The sequence below is a fragment of the Cervus canadensis genome, chromosome 32 (genome assembly GCF_019320065.1).
Source record: "Cervus canadensis isolate Bull #8, Minnesota chromosome 32, ASM1932006v1, whole genome shotgun sequence".
Taxonomy (NCBI): domain Eukaryota; kingdom Metazoa; phylum Chordata; class Mammalia; order Artiodactyla; family Cervidae; genus Cervus; species Cervus canadensis.
The window spans coordinates 19,099,340-19,115,263 of NC_057417.1; the positions used below are offsets into that span (position 1 = coordinate 19,099,340).

The 15,924-nt window shown below is 51.5% G+C and overlaps 1 protein-coding gene across 7 annotated transcripts in view; it reads left to right on the plus strand.

Annotated features, from left to right (window-relative positions):
• LOC122433296 (katanin interacting protein) overlaps window positions 1–15,924 on the plus strand; it is a 228,546-nt gene that overhangs the window by 156,406 nt on the left and 56,216 nt on the right. For all 7 annotated transcript variants that reach the window (XM_043456082.1, XM_043456088.1, XM_043456086.1 and 4 more), the window contains one exon: window positions 2,327–2,464. In XM_043456082.1, the coding sequence (XP_043312017.1) occupies window positions 2,327–2,464 (138 nt within the window). The remainder of the gene's footprint in view (window positions 1–2,326; window positions 2,465–15,924) is intronic.

Below are 15,924 nucleotides of genomic sequence, written 5' to 3' on the forward strand. Positions count from 1 at the left end.
CCCAAGGCAGCCAGCGTCCCCCCTTCTCCGCTCTGTCAAGTAGCAGGCGCGGTCCTGGGGACAGAAGCCCATGGAGATGTCCTCAGATACAGGGCATTGCTCCTTCTAGACAAAAGGGGCAACTTCAGCCAGTGTCAGAGATGCATGTAGCTTATTGGGATTTGTGGTTGTTCAGCCCCTAAGCAGGGACCCTAAACTTGAATGTCTGCATTTAAGGGGCCAGGCAAAAGCATAACCAGGGAGGTGAAGTGAGTGTGGAACAGTAGAAAGTGCTGGGGACTGGGGGCCTGGCCACCAGGGCAGGGTACTCAGCTGCAGCTGTCAGGGACCCTGTGTTGCCACATCTTCTAAGTCTATAGACAAGCTCGACATCTATCTCTGAGGGGCAGGAGATATTTTCCATCTTTAAGTTTTGGCAACAAATTGCCTTTTTCAGAAAGCGACAACAACAACAGCACTTAGTGAGCTAAACAAAACAGCTCTGCCGGCCAGATCGTTTTAGTCTCTTCTTGAAAGTTTCAGTGAGGGGCTTCTCTGGTGGTCCAGGGGTTAGGACTCTGAGCTTCCAATGCAGGGGGTGTGGCTTCAGTCCTTGGTTGGGGAACTAAGTTCCCACAGGCCCTGCGGCACATCCAAAGAAAGAAAAATAAAGTTTCCATGAGAGGACAGATATTAGCAGGTGAATTTTATGTATTCAGTCATTTCTTTATTCAACTGTTGTTCCAAAAGTTCGATTCAAAGATTTTTGTTGTCATTTCCCAGGTGCCAAGGAACTGTGCTGAATGCTGAAGGTTTTGGAATGAAGCTTGAAGCTGAGTGTGAGTGTGTGTGTGTGTGTGTGTGTGTTAGGGGGGTGTGACACAGACATGAAGACAGGGAATCATGGGGCACTGAGTAAATGACACCCACAGGCACATTGAGGAGCCGTGGGCACCTAGATGGGGGAGTGATTGTGTCAAGGGAAAAGGTGACCGTGGGGGCGACAACACACTTGAGCTGAATTTCCCAGGGTGAGAAGGACAGAAGAGTGTGTGTGTGTGTGTGTGTTTTAATCTATGTTTATTTTTGGCTGCCCTGAGTCTTAATGTTGCTGTGCACCGGCTTTCTCTAGTTGCAACCAGCAGATGCAACTCTGTATTGTGGCACACAGGCTTAGTTGCTCTGCAGCACGTGGGATCTTCCCGGACCAGGGATAGAACCCGTGTCCGCTGCATTGGCGGGCGGATTCTCAACCACTGGACCACCAGGGAAGTCCCAGGCCAGGAGAGTATTGCACGCCGAAGCCCAGCCTGTACGAAGGCGCAGAGGCCGAGCCAGTGTGGAGATGTTGGGGAGCAGCTGTGAGTTTTGTCCAGACAGAGAGCAGAAGAGGTGCCCAAAGAGACGAGGGGAGGCAGCCAGAGCTGAGAGAAGTCCCCTCCCCACCCCCGTTTCTCCTTTTCCATCTCCGTCTCAAGCGCTCATGATACGAAATCTTGTTGGTGTGAATGAAAATGCCAGCAAGACTGCCCTGCTCCTCTGCCTCTTTGGCCTTGAGAGTGGCCTTGGCAGCTTCTCCGGCAGGCGGAAACTGCACACAGGGGTCCCGAGGCTTGGAAACCCTGAAGGGAACAGAATAAATCCCAAGGCTCAGTGCCATGGCCCCGTCCCAACAGACGCCTGAGCCAGGTCCTTTCTTTTCTATTTTTACATTTTTAAAATTCTACAGGGTTTTACAAAAGAAAATCAAAGGCTCTGTTTGCCAGGTTAATCAAACAAGCGCAAGTCGTGGCTCTTTTCCCGTCCTTCTCCCTCCGGTCTCTCTCCCCGCAAAGCCGATTAGGTTGATTAAAATAAAGCCCGCTGCAATTTAAATTCAGTCTGGTTGGCAGGGCCGAGGGGCCCCTGTGGTGGCTTTGTACCGGGGACGGGGTTGAGGGTCAGTAGCCTGCTCCCAAGAGCGATCCAGATGGGGTGAGATCTAAGACCCCACCTGGGATGATGTCCAGGAGGCGGCTGGCTTCCCACCCTTATCCTTCCCTGGTTTCCATAGTCACTGCTCATTTACTGTGGGTGGTGGTGGTGGTTTAGTTGCTCAGAGCGTCCCGGACTCTTTTTCGACCCCATGAACTGTAGCCCGCCAGGCTCCTGTATCCAGGGGATTTCCCAGGCAAGAATACTGGAGTGGGTTGCCATTTCCTTCTTCAGGGGATCTTCCTGATTGAACCCACGTCTCCTGCATCGCAGGCAGATTCTTTACAGACTGAGCCAAAACTGGGAAGATTACTGTGGGGTAAGGCAGAAATGTGCTAACCATAACAATGTCCTTCTCTTGCTGCCATTTCAGGGCAAGAAAGACCCTTCCCTGTGGATGTGCCCCTTCCACCCGCCGCTCCAGCTCTTTTTTGTCATCCGCAACACAGGACAGCTGCGTGACTTTGGTCTAACCAAGATCAAGGTTTGGAATTACTGGACGGCTGACGGCGTAAGTAACAGGCTCCGGTTCCTCACCGAGCATTTGACTGGTGGCAGCACGTAGTGTTTTCCATAACGGGATTCATTCCCCAAGCTGCAAAATGAGGATCAAGTAGCCCCACTGCCCTTCCTCCCTGGTGTAGCCGGCACCTGCTGGGGATTTTCACTTCGCACTGTCAGAGCCCCCCAGGAGCAGAGCCTCTGCTGAAGGCTGGGGAAGTGGAACCAGGTCACCCTCTGGGGGAACTGGAGAAACATGAACTGAGGCTCCGATTTAACAGATACCGAAACAGACATATAGAGAGATTGTGTCACGTGGCCCAAGTCACACAGCCAGTGAGTGTCACAGTGAGAATCTGGACCCCTGCAACTGGACTCCAGGCCCATTTGCTTTGCCAGCGCTTCTCAAACCATAATCCACAATGACTCGCTTGGGATCTTGATTAAATACAGGTCCTAATGAGAGGGTTGGATGGCATCACTGATTCAGTGGACATGAACTTGGGCGAAGTCCGAGAGACGGGGAGGGAAAGGGAGGCCTGGTGTGCTACAGCCCACGGGGTCACAAAGAGTCGGACACGACTTAGTGACTGAAAAACAACAATCCAGCGAGTCCAGGGCGGGCCCAGGATTCTGTGTGTGCAGCCAGTTCTGAGGTGTACAGTGCTCCTGGTGTGTGCACCCCACTCCAAACAGCCAGGCTCTTAATGTCTGTGCCCTTTGGCCTCTCTGATTTCAGAACCCCTCCCCTTCTTCCTACCGTCACACCACTACTCACACCCAGGTCCTCATTCTTGCTTTCTCTAAGCTATCTTCCACGTATTCATTTGCATTTATTCCTTCACTGAATACTGGTTCTTGAGCACATCCTAGGTACCATCAGGTTTCATGATCGATTCTGAAGACACTGATATAAAGATACAATCTACGCCTTGGGGTATCCGTTGTCTGAGAGCTGGCAGACAAGTGATGCAGATGAATGAGACAGTGTGATGAAGACCTTGATCAAGCTGAACCCAGAGTGCCATGGGTTTCAAACAGAAACCTCAGGGACTCTGCAGGGAACTCAGTCAGTGAGGAGGGACAGGACTTGGTTTCCCTTCTTTTGCTAGAAAAGGGGGCATGAACTATTCTACTTTCCTTTATAAGTGGCTATAAGGGAATCGATAGAACAAGCAAGATGATAAATGGGAACCAATTCTCAGCCTCAGTCTTGTTAGGGAGACACTGGGGCCTGGTGGGGAGTGCAGCAGACTGGCCAACGCATGGCCCAGTTAAACGGCAGGCCGTTTTTCAGTTTTAACTAGTGTTTGCTATGGAGCAATGCCAGCCAGTGCTGCTAGATCTTCTGAACATTCCCGGGGAGCTGGAAATCTGAGTTGAGCTAGTTTGTTTTGCAAATGTCAGTAGCTAACTTAATTTCTGAAACCACCATATCTGTGCGTGCTCAGTCGTGTCCAGCTCTTTGCGACCACTGGGCTCCTCTGTCCATGGGATTTTCCAGACAAGAATACTGGAGTGGGTTGCATTTCCTTCTCCAGGAGATCTTCCCGACCCAGGGATCAAATCTGAGTCTCCTGCATTGGCAGGCAGATTCTCTACTACTGTGCTACCTGGGAAGACCAAACCACCATACAGTTCAAACCAAATTCATCTTTGAGCCAGAGCTGGCTGTTCCCTGATTGCACCCTCTGGAGCCTGGAGGAAAGTGTCCACCTCGAGCTGGAAGAGGTCAGGGAAGGTATGAAGGGAGAGCACACCTGAGTTCTAGTGGGAAGAGAAGCCCTGAGCCAGGCAGAAAAGGGAAAGCATCTGCAGGTGGAGGGAGATGCTTGGGCGAAAAGAGGTGTGGAAAAGTATGACCTCCTAACTGCTCCCCCTGATCCCAGGCCCAGGCCTCTGGTTTGTCTCCAGTAGCCCCTGGGAGGTCTGATCATGACTATGGTTTCAAACCCTCAAGGTCAGTCAGTTCAGTTGCTCAGTAGTGTCCGACTCTTTGCGACCCCATGAACTGTAGCACATCAACCTTCCCTGTCCATCACCAATTCCTGGAGCTTGCTCAAACTCATGTCTATCGAGTCAGTGATGACATCCAACCATGTCATCCTCTGTCGTCCCCTTCTCCTCCTGCCTTTGATCTTTCCCAGCATCAGGGTCTTTTCCAAGGAGTCAGTTCTTTGCATCAGGTGGCCAAAGGATTCAGCATCAGTCCTCCCAATGCTCAAACTTCAAAGGCTTCCCTTGATCCATAGAATCCAGGTCAGACCTCTGAGTGTGACATCAGGGCCCCCTAATCCCTGTGTGTCAGGCCTGCCTCTCTCTCATTACCCGCCCCTTGCTCACGCCCCCCTCCAGAGTGCCAGCTGCTCTCAGAGCTCTCCACCCTTGTAGGTACAAATTTAGTCCCCGGCCCTCCTGTCTCACTCAACTCCAGATGCTGTCTATGCCTCATATTCCTGGAAGACCCAGGCATCGCTTTCTCCAGGGTGCTCACCTGACCCCCAACTCTCGTGCACTTCTGTACCACATGAACTAGTTCCACCACTCTTAGATCAGGATACACACCTGCCTCCCCCATCACTCCATGGGCCTCTTGGGAGCAGGGCCTGTTCTATTCCAAGTAGAAAAACATGGAATGAGTTCATTCCCCTAAGAGCCCGTAAGCAGTTGTCTCATCCTCCTTGAGATCCAGACGAGTGACCTAGAGCAGAAGAGGTTAGGATGCCTTCCCCAGGTCGTACTGCAGGTTAGAAGCCAACCAGGAGACCCCGTGCCCCATCCCTCCTTCCCGTCCTCTCCTCCCCTCCTGCACCCCTTCCTGCTGGTTCTCCACCCACCCCTCACCCAGCCACAGTGACGTGTGCTGTCACTTCAGTTGTGTCTGACTCTTTGTGACCCCATGGACTAGCCCCACCAGGCTCCTCTGTCTATGGGATTTTCCAGGCAAGAATACTGGAGTGGGTTGCCATTTCATCCTCCAGGCGATCTTTTCGATCCAGGGCTGGAACCCGCATCTCCCTTGAGCCATCCCTCCAGCTCCCAGATAAACATCTGCTAGGCTCTGGGGATCTAGATGCTAATGTGGCAGACAGTGTCCCAGCCAGCTCTGTTGACACACGACACCCCCTCAGTGAAGTAACAAAAAGTTTTCTCTGATTTATGGTTTTTTAAAAAAAACAAATGCCTAAAGTTTAAATTTGAGAAACAGTCCAAACCACTGGATAAGTGAGGAGGTTCCTGTGGGCATATCAGGCTCCCCTCCCCACCTCCTTGGCCAGCTTTGACCCAGGATGTGTAGGGGGCTGTCCTCCAGGCCCGGGATGGAGCCCCAGCCCCAAGTAGTGGGCTCCCAGCATCTCAGGCCGGGTCCTCCAGTCCACCCAGCCCTTCCTGGCAGGCGGTCATCAGCATCTTCTGGAATGAGTAATGAAACAGCACTGACTGCCCAAGCCAGGGCCCTGTAGCCTGGCCCTGTCATTGACCATACAGCTCAGGCCAAGAAAAGCGGATTTTTCTGTGCTGGATTACAAAGGAGATAAGCTTCATCTCTTTTGGCCGCAGCCTGCCTTTCTTCTTTAACCTGCACTCGGCCTTCCCTGTGTGCCGAGAATAGAAAAGAGGGCCAGGACGTCAGGGCCTTGTGGCGGGCGCTCCGGGGGGCGGCGGCTGCGGGGATCAGAGACTCCGGGTGTTCCGACACAGAGGAGCGCGTGCAGGACCGCAGGCCCCGGCAGGGCCACCACTTACATAACGCACACCCATCTGTTGCCAGCATTTTCCAGGGGCAAAAAGCGCAAACAAATGCAGCTGCAGGTTGGTTTGATTTAATATTCTCCAGAGAATGCTATTACTGTGTGTTTTAGAGGAGATAAAATGAGAGTTTATAGGAAATATAGCTCAACCCGGTAGACACGGCTTGTTAAGACGGGTGTTTTGTGTCTGGGAATCTGAGGAAGCAAAGTTCAATGTGAGGCACTAATCCAACCGAGGCTTATTTAGAGCATAAGAAAAGAAGGTGCTGGAAGAATGGGAGTCTCTTATTGGGAGATCTGCTGCCTGTTTAAATCCTCGGGCCAACTTGGATGGGCTCCTTCACCCTCGTTAGGTAATGCGGGGATTCGGAGCCGGCCCGGAGGAGAGGACTTCCGGGCGGGGTAAGGACTCGGAAGTCAGCATCAGTTCACGCAGCCGCACAGGGCGGCCGGCAGATGTGGGTGTTCATCACGGCTGCCGTTTTAGCCAGCACAGCGCGCATCGGGCAGGCGTGAGGCCCCGAGTAGGGGCTCCATGAACATTTTTTTCTTAAATGATTTGATTGATTGATTGATTGATTGATTTTTGACTCTGCTGGGTCCTCGTTGCTGCGCAGGTTTTCTCTAGTTGCGGCGAGCGGGGGCTCCTCTCTAGTTGGGGTGCACGGGCTTCTCAGTGCAGTGGCTTCTCTTGATGCGGAGCACGGGCCCTGAGGCTCCTGGGTTTCAGTAGTTGTGGCTCCCGGGTTCTTAGAGCACAGGCTCAGTAGTTGTGGTGCTCGGGGCTTAGTTTCTCCACAGCATGTCACATCTTCCTGGATCAGAGATCGAACCCATGTCTCCTGTATTGACATGTGGATTCTTTACCACTGAGCCACCAGGGAAGCCTGCTCCGTAAACATTTGATGCCTGATGATGAAATGCATCATCTCAATTAACCTCCTACCCATCCTACAAGTGGATGTTGTCAGGCCCCACCTTGTAGATGAAGAAGCTGGGACTTAGAATAAAGAGATCCCAGGGAGCAGATAGACTGGCATTTCTTTTGCCAGCTCTGCTTGGAAGTGGCTGCCTGGAGTGCTGTCTTGAGAAGGATCTGGAACCTTCCTCCTGGTGCATCCAGGATTGATTAGTGCATGTGATTGATCAGTGATGTTTGTCTTGGGCTCAGGAAGAGAATGTGATAATAGGTTTGTCACATTTTGTGATGCTTCCCGAGATTAAATGACTGGCCCCGCTAGTGAGGAGTAAGGGGCCGAGGTGGGACAGGAAGATGGGGTCTGTGGGTTTTCCTGTGGTTTTTCTCAGCACGGCTTCCCCTGCAGAGCAACATCTGCTAGGAGAAAAGAATCAATAGTCTCTCCTAGGATGTTATAACTCATCCAAAAAGTGGACTTTCAGCCGTTCCCCACAGTCCATCTGTTTTCTTTTATATTAATAACAAGCATATTAATCTGCTACGTGGTACCACCCTTGAGTAAAAACAGGCAAGTCATCACCATTTTTGCCAACAGCATCACTACACAGGTTCTCCCTCCAGCCTGGTCACATCAGCAAGTGAAGCAGGACCCAGTGGTATATGTTATATGTGGAAATGGTGCTAATGAAATAGCTTTTGAATGAATGAATGAGTGAGTGAATGTTAGATTTACCCAGTGGTATATTTTTGTGACTCGTCATGGTCAACCAGGCCAGTACTGCCCAATAGAACTTTCTGCGATGATATTAACGTGTTCTCTCTGCCCTGTCCAGTGAGAACAATTCAAGTTCTCAGCCCCAGGTGGCCACTGAGACCTTGAATTGTGGCTCCTATAACTGACAGACCAACATTTTACAATATATTTCATTTTAATATTAATGTAATTGTCCACATGTGGCTGGTGACCATGTTTTGGACCACACAAGTCCTGGTGCTCAGGGAGCCATGTTGAACAAATAGACAAGGCCCTGTTCATACAGTCCTCTCCCTTCTCATGAGGAAGGGAACAAAAAACAAGGGCACAGATGACTAGTGTCATTTCCGGTAATGCTAAGTGTTCTGAAGATGATAACATCTGGCAACCGGAGAGGGACCAGGGGAGAATGAAGCAGGGCTGCCCTGGACAGGTGATCAAAGGCATCCCTGACCTGAATGTTGAGAAGGAGTAGCCGTGGGGACGTAAGTGGGAAGAGAATTCTTGGCGGGGGCATAGCAAGAATAAAGGCTCTGAGGAAGGAGCATCCCGTTTAGGCAGGGGCTGAGCTGGTGAACAAAGGAGAGTGTAAGGGGAGGTCCCAGCGGTGGGTGGGAACCAGGTCATGTGGACCTCACTGGTTTGAAGGCAGAATAGGGAGATGGTCAGAGCCAGCTCAGCTGGGGCAAACCCTGGCTCCTCCTCTTCCTAGCTGTGTGACCTTGGGAGTGTTACTCTGTGACCCTCTGACTCAGTTTCCTCATCTGTAAAATGGGGATGATTATTGTTCAGTTAATACATATGAAGTGCTCATAATGATTCCTGGCCTTTGTGAACTCTACAAAGATCAGCTCTTGGTATCATTATGGGAGGGTTTGGGGCAAAGGGTGACACAATCTGATTGAGGAATTTAAAAGGTCACTCTGGCTGCTTTTTGGAGAAGGGGTCTGAGGGAAGGGGGAGCCCCAAGAAGAGGCTCTTTGGGGTCTCCACAGTCTATCTTGGTGGCTTGGATGAGGGCCCCAGTGCTTCTGGAATGCACCATGGGTAGACTCAATTCATCCCAGGGCAATATGGTGGGGTAGGGATGGATTTTCAAATGAATGCAGGTGAAGAGATTAGTTCAATAATGACCTATGTACCCTTCTCCAGCTTCAATAGTTATCTACATTCTGCCATTTTTGTTTCATCTCTTCCCCTAACATTTAAAAAGAAATTGTAGGTATCATATCGTTTCACTTATAATTTTTTGCATGCATCTCTAACAGATAGGAAGTTTGTTTTTATATCATCCCGATGCTGCTATCATACCTGACAATCATTCATTATTATGCTTCAGTACCCAGTCCACATTCAAATATCCCTAATTGCCTAAATTTTAATAGTTAATTTGTTTGGCCACACCATGTGGCATGCAGGATCTTAGTTCCGTGACCAGGGATCAAACCCTCAGCCCCTGCAGTGGAAGAGTCTTAGTTGCTCAGGTGTGTCTGACCCTTTTCAACCTCAAGGACTATAGCCTGTCAGGTTCCTCTGTCCATGGTATTCTCCAGGGAAGAATACTGGAGTTGGTAGCCGTTCTCTTCTCTAGGGGATCTTCCTAACTCAGGTATCGAACCCAGATCTCCTGCATTGCAGGCGGATTCTTTACCATCTGAGCCACCAGGGCAGTAGAAGAGTGGAGTCTTAACCACTGGACACCAAGGAAGTCCCTGCAGTTGATTTGTTTGGGTCAGGATACAAACCAAGGCCAAACATGGCAATGGCTTTGAAGTCAAAGATGTGACCTTCATTTGGGCAACTAAGTCAATGTAGCCTGATGGCTCCACCACATGATAGAGTCTGGGAACCTCTGGCCTGAGGAGCACCCTCGGGCCTGGCGAGCATGTGTGGGTATGCGTACTAAGTCACTTCATCATGTCTGACTCTTTGCCACCCCATGGACTGTAACCCACCAGACTCCTCTGCCCATGGGATTCTTCAGGCAAGAATACGGGAGCGGGTTGCCATGCCCTTCTCCAGGGAATCTTCCTAACCCAGGGATTGAACCTGCATCTCTTAAGTCTCCTGCATTGGCAGGCGGGTTCTTTACCACTAGTGCCACCTGGGAAGCCCTTGGGTACCATGATGGCATCTTAGTAGGGTGGCTGGAAGGAAGGGCACTGACCCAGATGCACAAAAGCCTTCCTTAGGTGTTGACCTTGGCCTTGTTCTGGGCCACTGTCAGTTGCTAGAGGGTGCTGTCTGGTGGGTGGGCTGCAGCCTCTGAAGTCTGTGTGCAGAGTCCATGCTTGGGAAGGTAAGGCATGGTCACCTTGAGAGGTCCAGGAGGCTCAGGTTTGAAGCAAGCCCCCAGCCAGCAGAGGACAGAGAAGTGAGCAGAGAATTCCACCTTGAGAGAGGGGGCCCCACAAGGTGTTCAGGCTCCAACCAGAAGGTTGGAATTCAGAGGCAAATTGTACTCCCAGCAGGAATGAGAACACAGATCAGAACAAGGGTAGAAGCTGAGGCCTGTATCTCTGCACTGCATAGACCAGGGGATGAGCTGCTTCTGGGACCAGACAGATGTCTAAGCAGGGAGGGCTGCTCACCCATGTGCAGGGGCCAGCCTAGGACAGCAAGACAAATCCCAGACCCCCTAGAGGGTAGATGTCTCCTCTCCCCACTCCTGCCTGCCTTGGCCAAGACTGAGTTAGTAGCTGAATCTGTTGATTAAAATTCTCAGTCCCAACACTACTGTTGTCAGCCAGGATTCTTTTGGTAACAAAGGACAAGAAAACCCAATTAAATCCAGCTTAAGGACAGAAAAAGTGTTCTTTGGCCCATGTTACAGGAAAATATGAGTTGGCTGCCTTCGGGCATGGCAGGATCCAGGAGTTCACATGATGCCATCAGGAATCTCCTCCCTCTGTGTTGGCATCATTCTCGGGTTCCACGTGGTGGTCCCCATTGATGTCGCTCTTGATTTCAGCAGTCCTTGCAGAAAGCCCCAGGTCTAGGGCCCACTGGCCAGGCATGGGCTACGTCTTGGAGCGAGGCCCACATTATCCACATGAAGTAAGGTCAAGGGAAGGGTGGATTCCCAATGAAAAATTGGGGTGCTGGCCAAGAAGGGAAAAATCACCAGGGAAAGTAGAAAATGAGACCCAGACTAGGTCCTTTTCTTTTCCTCTAAGAACGTGGAAGTCACCTGCTGGTGAATGTATTCATCAGCTCCCAAATCTAAACCTACCCCAAGGCTTCATTTCTGAACTAAGCTTCTCTCCTGGCTGCCGGATGCTTTTCTTTGGCATTTCTGCCTGGCCACGTACCGAAGTCCTAGCTTTGGTACCCCAACCCCAGACCCCTCAGCCCCACTCCACGCTCTGCTTCCTTTTGCTGTCTGCAGCAGCACTTGACTCCCACCTTTGAATCCTCCACTCCCCTCTTGCCTCTCCCTGCCAGTCATCTCTAGATCCTACCGTTTCCACCGCCCGAACCTGCCTCCTTCCAAGTCCAGCTCCTGCTTCCCCTGCTGCCTGCTGTCTCCTCCATCTCCTGCTCAGCTCACTCATATGCTCAGTCCCTCTGACTCATCAGCAGAGCCATATCGATCGCCCCACACTCAGACGTTGTGCTGGGGCCAGGAATCAGACATGCTGTCTGCCCCCGTGAGCTCTTGTCCAGGCAGGTGGGCCCAGGGGGACCCCTGCAAACCACAGTTCAGTGGGGCCAGGACAGTGGTGGGGGATGAGCTAAGGGCCTCGCCGCTGCAGAACGCCTCAGGGGAGTGACCACAGTCCCTGGCCAGCAGGTGCTGCCCCGGACATGCTGGGAAGAGGCTGTGCCCCAGTGGACCGAAGGCAGCTCACAGACTGAAGCTGGCTCACACTGTGTTTTCAAAGTTCTTTGGGGTTTTGTGTGTGTGTGTGTGTGTGTGTGTGTGTGTGTGTTAAATTATTTATTTATTTAGATGCACTGAGTCTGAGTTTAGGCGCTCGGGCTTCTCTCCAGTTGTAGTGTGCAGGCTTAGTTGCCCTGCAGCATGTGGGATCTTAGTTCCCCAACCAGGGATTGAACCCACATACCCTGCATTGGAAGGCAGACTCTCAACCACAGGACCATCAGTGAAAGTGAAAGTCCCTCAGTCATATCTGATTCTTTGTGACCCCATGGACAGTCCACGGAATTCTCCAGGCCACAATACTGGAGTGGGTAGCCTTTCCCTTCTCCAGGAGATCTTCCCAACCTAGGAATCAAACTGGGGTCTCTTGCATTGCAGGTTGATTCTTTACCAACTGAGCTATCAGAGAAGCCCACAGGACCACCAGGGAAGTCCCCAAAGTTCTTTGAATCAATTCAGTTCAGTTCAGTTGCTCAGTCATCTCTGACTCTCTGCAACCCCATGGACTGCAGCATGTCAGGCTTCCCTGTCCATCACCAACTCCCAGCGCTTGCTTGAAACTCATGTCCATCGAGTTGGTCATGCCATCCAACCAGCTCATCCTCTTGTCATCCCCTTCTCCTCCTGTTTTCAATCTTTCCCATTATCAGGGTCTTTTCCAATGAGTCAGTTCTTTGCATCAGGTGGTCAAAGGATTGGAGCTTCAGCTTCAGCATCAGTCCTTCCAATGGATCTTCAGGATTGATTTCCTTTAGGATTGACTGGTTTGATCTCCTTGCTGTCCAAGGGACTCTCAAGAGCCTTCTCCAACACCACAGCTCAAAAGCATCAATTCTTTGGTGCTCAGCCTTCTTTATGGTCCAACTCTCACATCTGTAGTTGACGACTGGAAAAACCATAGCTTTGACTGGATGGACCTTTGTTGGTAAAGTAATGTCTCTGCTTTTTTTTTTTTTTACTAACATTTAAAAATTGGTGAGTTTCCATGAAAAATAGGGACTTTTAACTAGATGATCTGGTGGCATCAGGTCACATCCACTCCCGGGAGCTTTGGTGGAGCTGAGTCAGGATGCCGCAGCCGCCATCACTCTCACGTGTGTCCCTGACACAGTGGCCCCGTGGTCCTGACACCACACCACCTCTCCCACTTGCCATGCTTCTGTGGGCCCTGCACACATGTGCGTCCTCCACTCTCAGACCCCAAAACGGGCTCTCTGGTGCTTCCATCCTTACGGAGCTTCCATCCCCTCTGGTCCCCGGGGAACTGTTCTCTCCTCTGTGACTTTGCTCCTGCCCAGCCCAGCACCTGGAATGCGTAGCCAGTCTTATAACAAACCCTGTCTTTGGAAACCTCAAAGTTCTGCTTTAGTCTGTCTTCACCCTCCAGCCTCCTGCACACCCCTAGCCTGCCCCAGACCCCTGCCGGTGGTCTCAGCCGCCCCTTCTGGGCACCAGATTTCACGCTTCCCTAGGGTATCTGTCAGTTTCCTGAGCCTTCCATGTCCCAAACAAATAGGTGCCCCAGGCCACATCTATCCTGCAGGCATGTCCCATTTGGCCCTCACGATGTTGCACAGCTTGTGAAACATTTGACAACATTGAAAAGTTGGCTTCTGATGAACTGGCAGTATTACCTCTGTAGTGTCCGCCGGCTGGAGCCCAGTGACTCCTGAAGCCTCTAGACTTGTAGGTGGGCGTTCCCAGTTCCCGTCCCTCCCACATTGGCGGTACGGTAAGCATTTGAGTCTGTGACCCCTAATTATTCAGGCTTTTGTGAACTCCTCAAGGAGAGGAGCCCCGCTTTCATCTTTTATGTGTCATACAGGCCAGGATCCTGAAAGGCCCCCGTGTGGTACATGCTGGGTTGGATAAAATTGCAAGAATTGCCAGCTGGGGCCTAAGACCAGATCAAGGGGAATCTTTTTTTTTTAATTAAAATATAGTTGATTTACAATATTGTGTTCATTTCAGGTGTACAGCGAAGTGATTCAGTTATATATTAACATATATGTGTGTGTGTGTGTGTGTATGTATGGGTATATATAGATGGGCTTCCCAAGTGGCACTAGTGGTAAAGAATCTGCCTGCCAATGCAGGAGACACAAGAGACACGGGTTTGGTTGCTGGCTCCGGAAGATCCCCTGGAGTAGGAAATGGCAATCCGCTCCAGTATTCTAGCCTGGAAATTTTCATGTACAGAGGAGCCTGGTGGGCTAGAGTCCATGGGTTTGCAAAGAGTCGGACACGACTGAGTGACTGAATACACACACATGTATATGGATATAAACATATGTGCGCATACACACACAGATAGATAGATAGATAGATAGATTCCTTTTCACATTCTTTCCCCTTAAAGGTTATTACAAAATATTGAGTATCGTTCCCCATAACCAACAGAAGGTCCTTGTTGGTTATCTATTTTATGTGAAAGTGAAAGGCATGTCTTGACTCTTTGGGACCCCCTGCGCTATACAGTCCATGGAATTCTCCAGGCCAGAATACTGGAGTGGGTAGCGTTTCCCTTCTCCAGGGGATCTTCCCAACCCAGGGATCGAACCCAGGTCTCCCACCTTGCAAGCGGATTCTTTTCCAGCTGAGCCACAGGGGAAGCCCAAAAATACTGGAGTGGGTAACCTATCACTTCTTCAGCAGATCTTCCCAACCCAGGAATCGAACCAGGGTCTCCTGCATTGCAGGCAGATTCTTTTACCAACTGAGCTATCAGGGAAGCCCTTGTATAGTAATATGTGTCTATTAATCCCAACTCAAGGAGTATCGACCTAAGTTAGCGGGAGTGATTCTAGGCCCCGCCCTGGAGTGAGTGGGGTTCTCCTGCCTGCTGCCGACCTGGACCAGGAACAGGGGGTCACTGCACCTGGCCTTAGGGGGCAGGGCTCTCTAGCCACCCTGAGCAACGAGTGTCAGCGGGCATAGAGGCCCAGGCAGTAGGTTGGGTACAAGACAGTGATGGCAGCTTCCGAGCGTGTATTATGTGTCAGGCAGCATTCAAAGGACTTTACATATATCAGCTCACTTATTCCCAACTGCGGTGAGATGGGTACTGTGGTGGTCAGCTCTATCCCACAGACGGAGAAACTGAGGCGCAGAACAACTTCCTGGTGGTCACATGACTCCCAGGCAGTCTGGTGCCCACTACCTGGCCCTGCCTTTCAATCCAGGGGCACTGTGGTCCCTGGTGAGCCAGGCCCTGCCTAGGGCAGCCATCCCTGCCCTGGTCCCGTCCTGCCAGATGGCCTAAATTTTTAAGAGAAGCCAAAAAGCACATTGTTATGTGAACGCTCTCAGTTTTTGGACAGCATCAGCTGGTTCTGAACATTCAACTCCTCTATGGGCCGAACCAGCCCAGGATCAGCACTGGGACTCCAGTTAGTGACCCCGTCTGTCACATCCCATCCCCGTCCTTCCTCATCTGTGATGTTGGGGGGTCAGTCATTGGCTCCCAGCCTGGCATGTAGTAGGTTATATGTAGCTTGTAAAATGTTACATGCCCCACCATCTTCATCAAGTCACTCCTTCCTCCCGAGGGACATACGAAAGGTCATTGAGGTCTCATCCCCAATAAAGCATTTGAGTTCAGGTGCTCCAAGAGGGAGCAGATTTAGTTCTCAGAGCCTGATCTTAAGGTAGATAGCAATAGGCCCTTGCCCCATCCTTGAAGGCCTCCATCTGGGCAAGGACAGGTGTGCACATGGGGCAACAAGGTAGTTGGCATGGGGGTCCCATGCACACTCAGCTCTGAGAGCCCAGAGGAGGACCCTCGACTCAACCTGAGGAGGTGGGCAGGGCAGATGGGGAGGGCCGGGGGCTTCCCAGAGGGGTCAGCTCCTGAGCCGGGTCCTGAAGCCTGCACGATGGCTCTCTGGGCGGCAGCAGCTCACTCCCCAGGGGCCCCCGTCCCCAGAAAGCCTCCCAATCAGCCCAGAGCCCCTCGGCCCCTCCTATTCGGGACCCAGCACTCCGGGACAAAGAGAGCAGTGAAGGATGGAAGTGCGTCTTCTCCCCGCGCATCAGGGCCAATGCGGGCGCCCAGCAGGAGGCAGAACAGCTAGGCTGGGGGGCTGCCCGGGCTGTGCACGGGTGGGGTCCAGCGGCACACAGCTAGTTTGACTCCAGTCGGTCACCCATACCAATGAAGGTT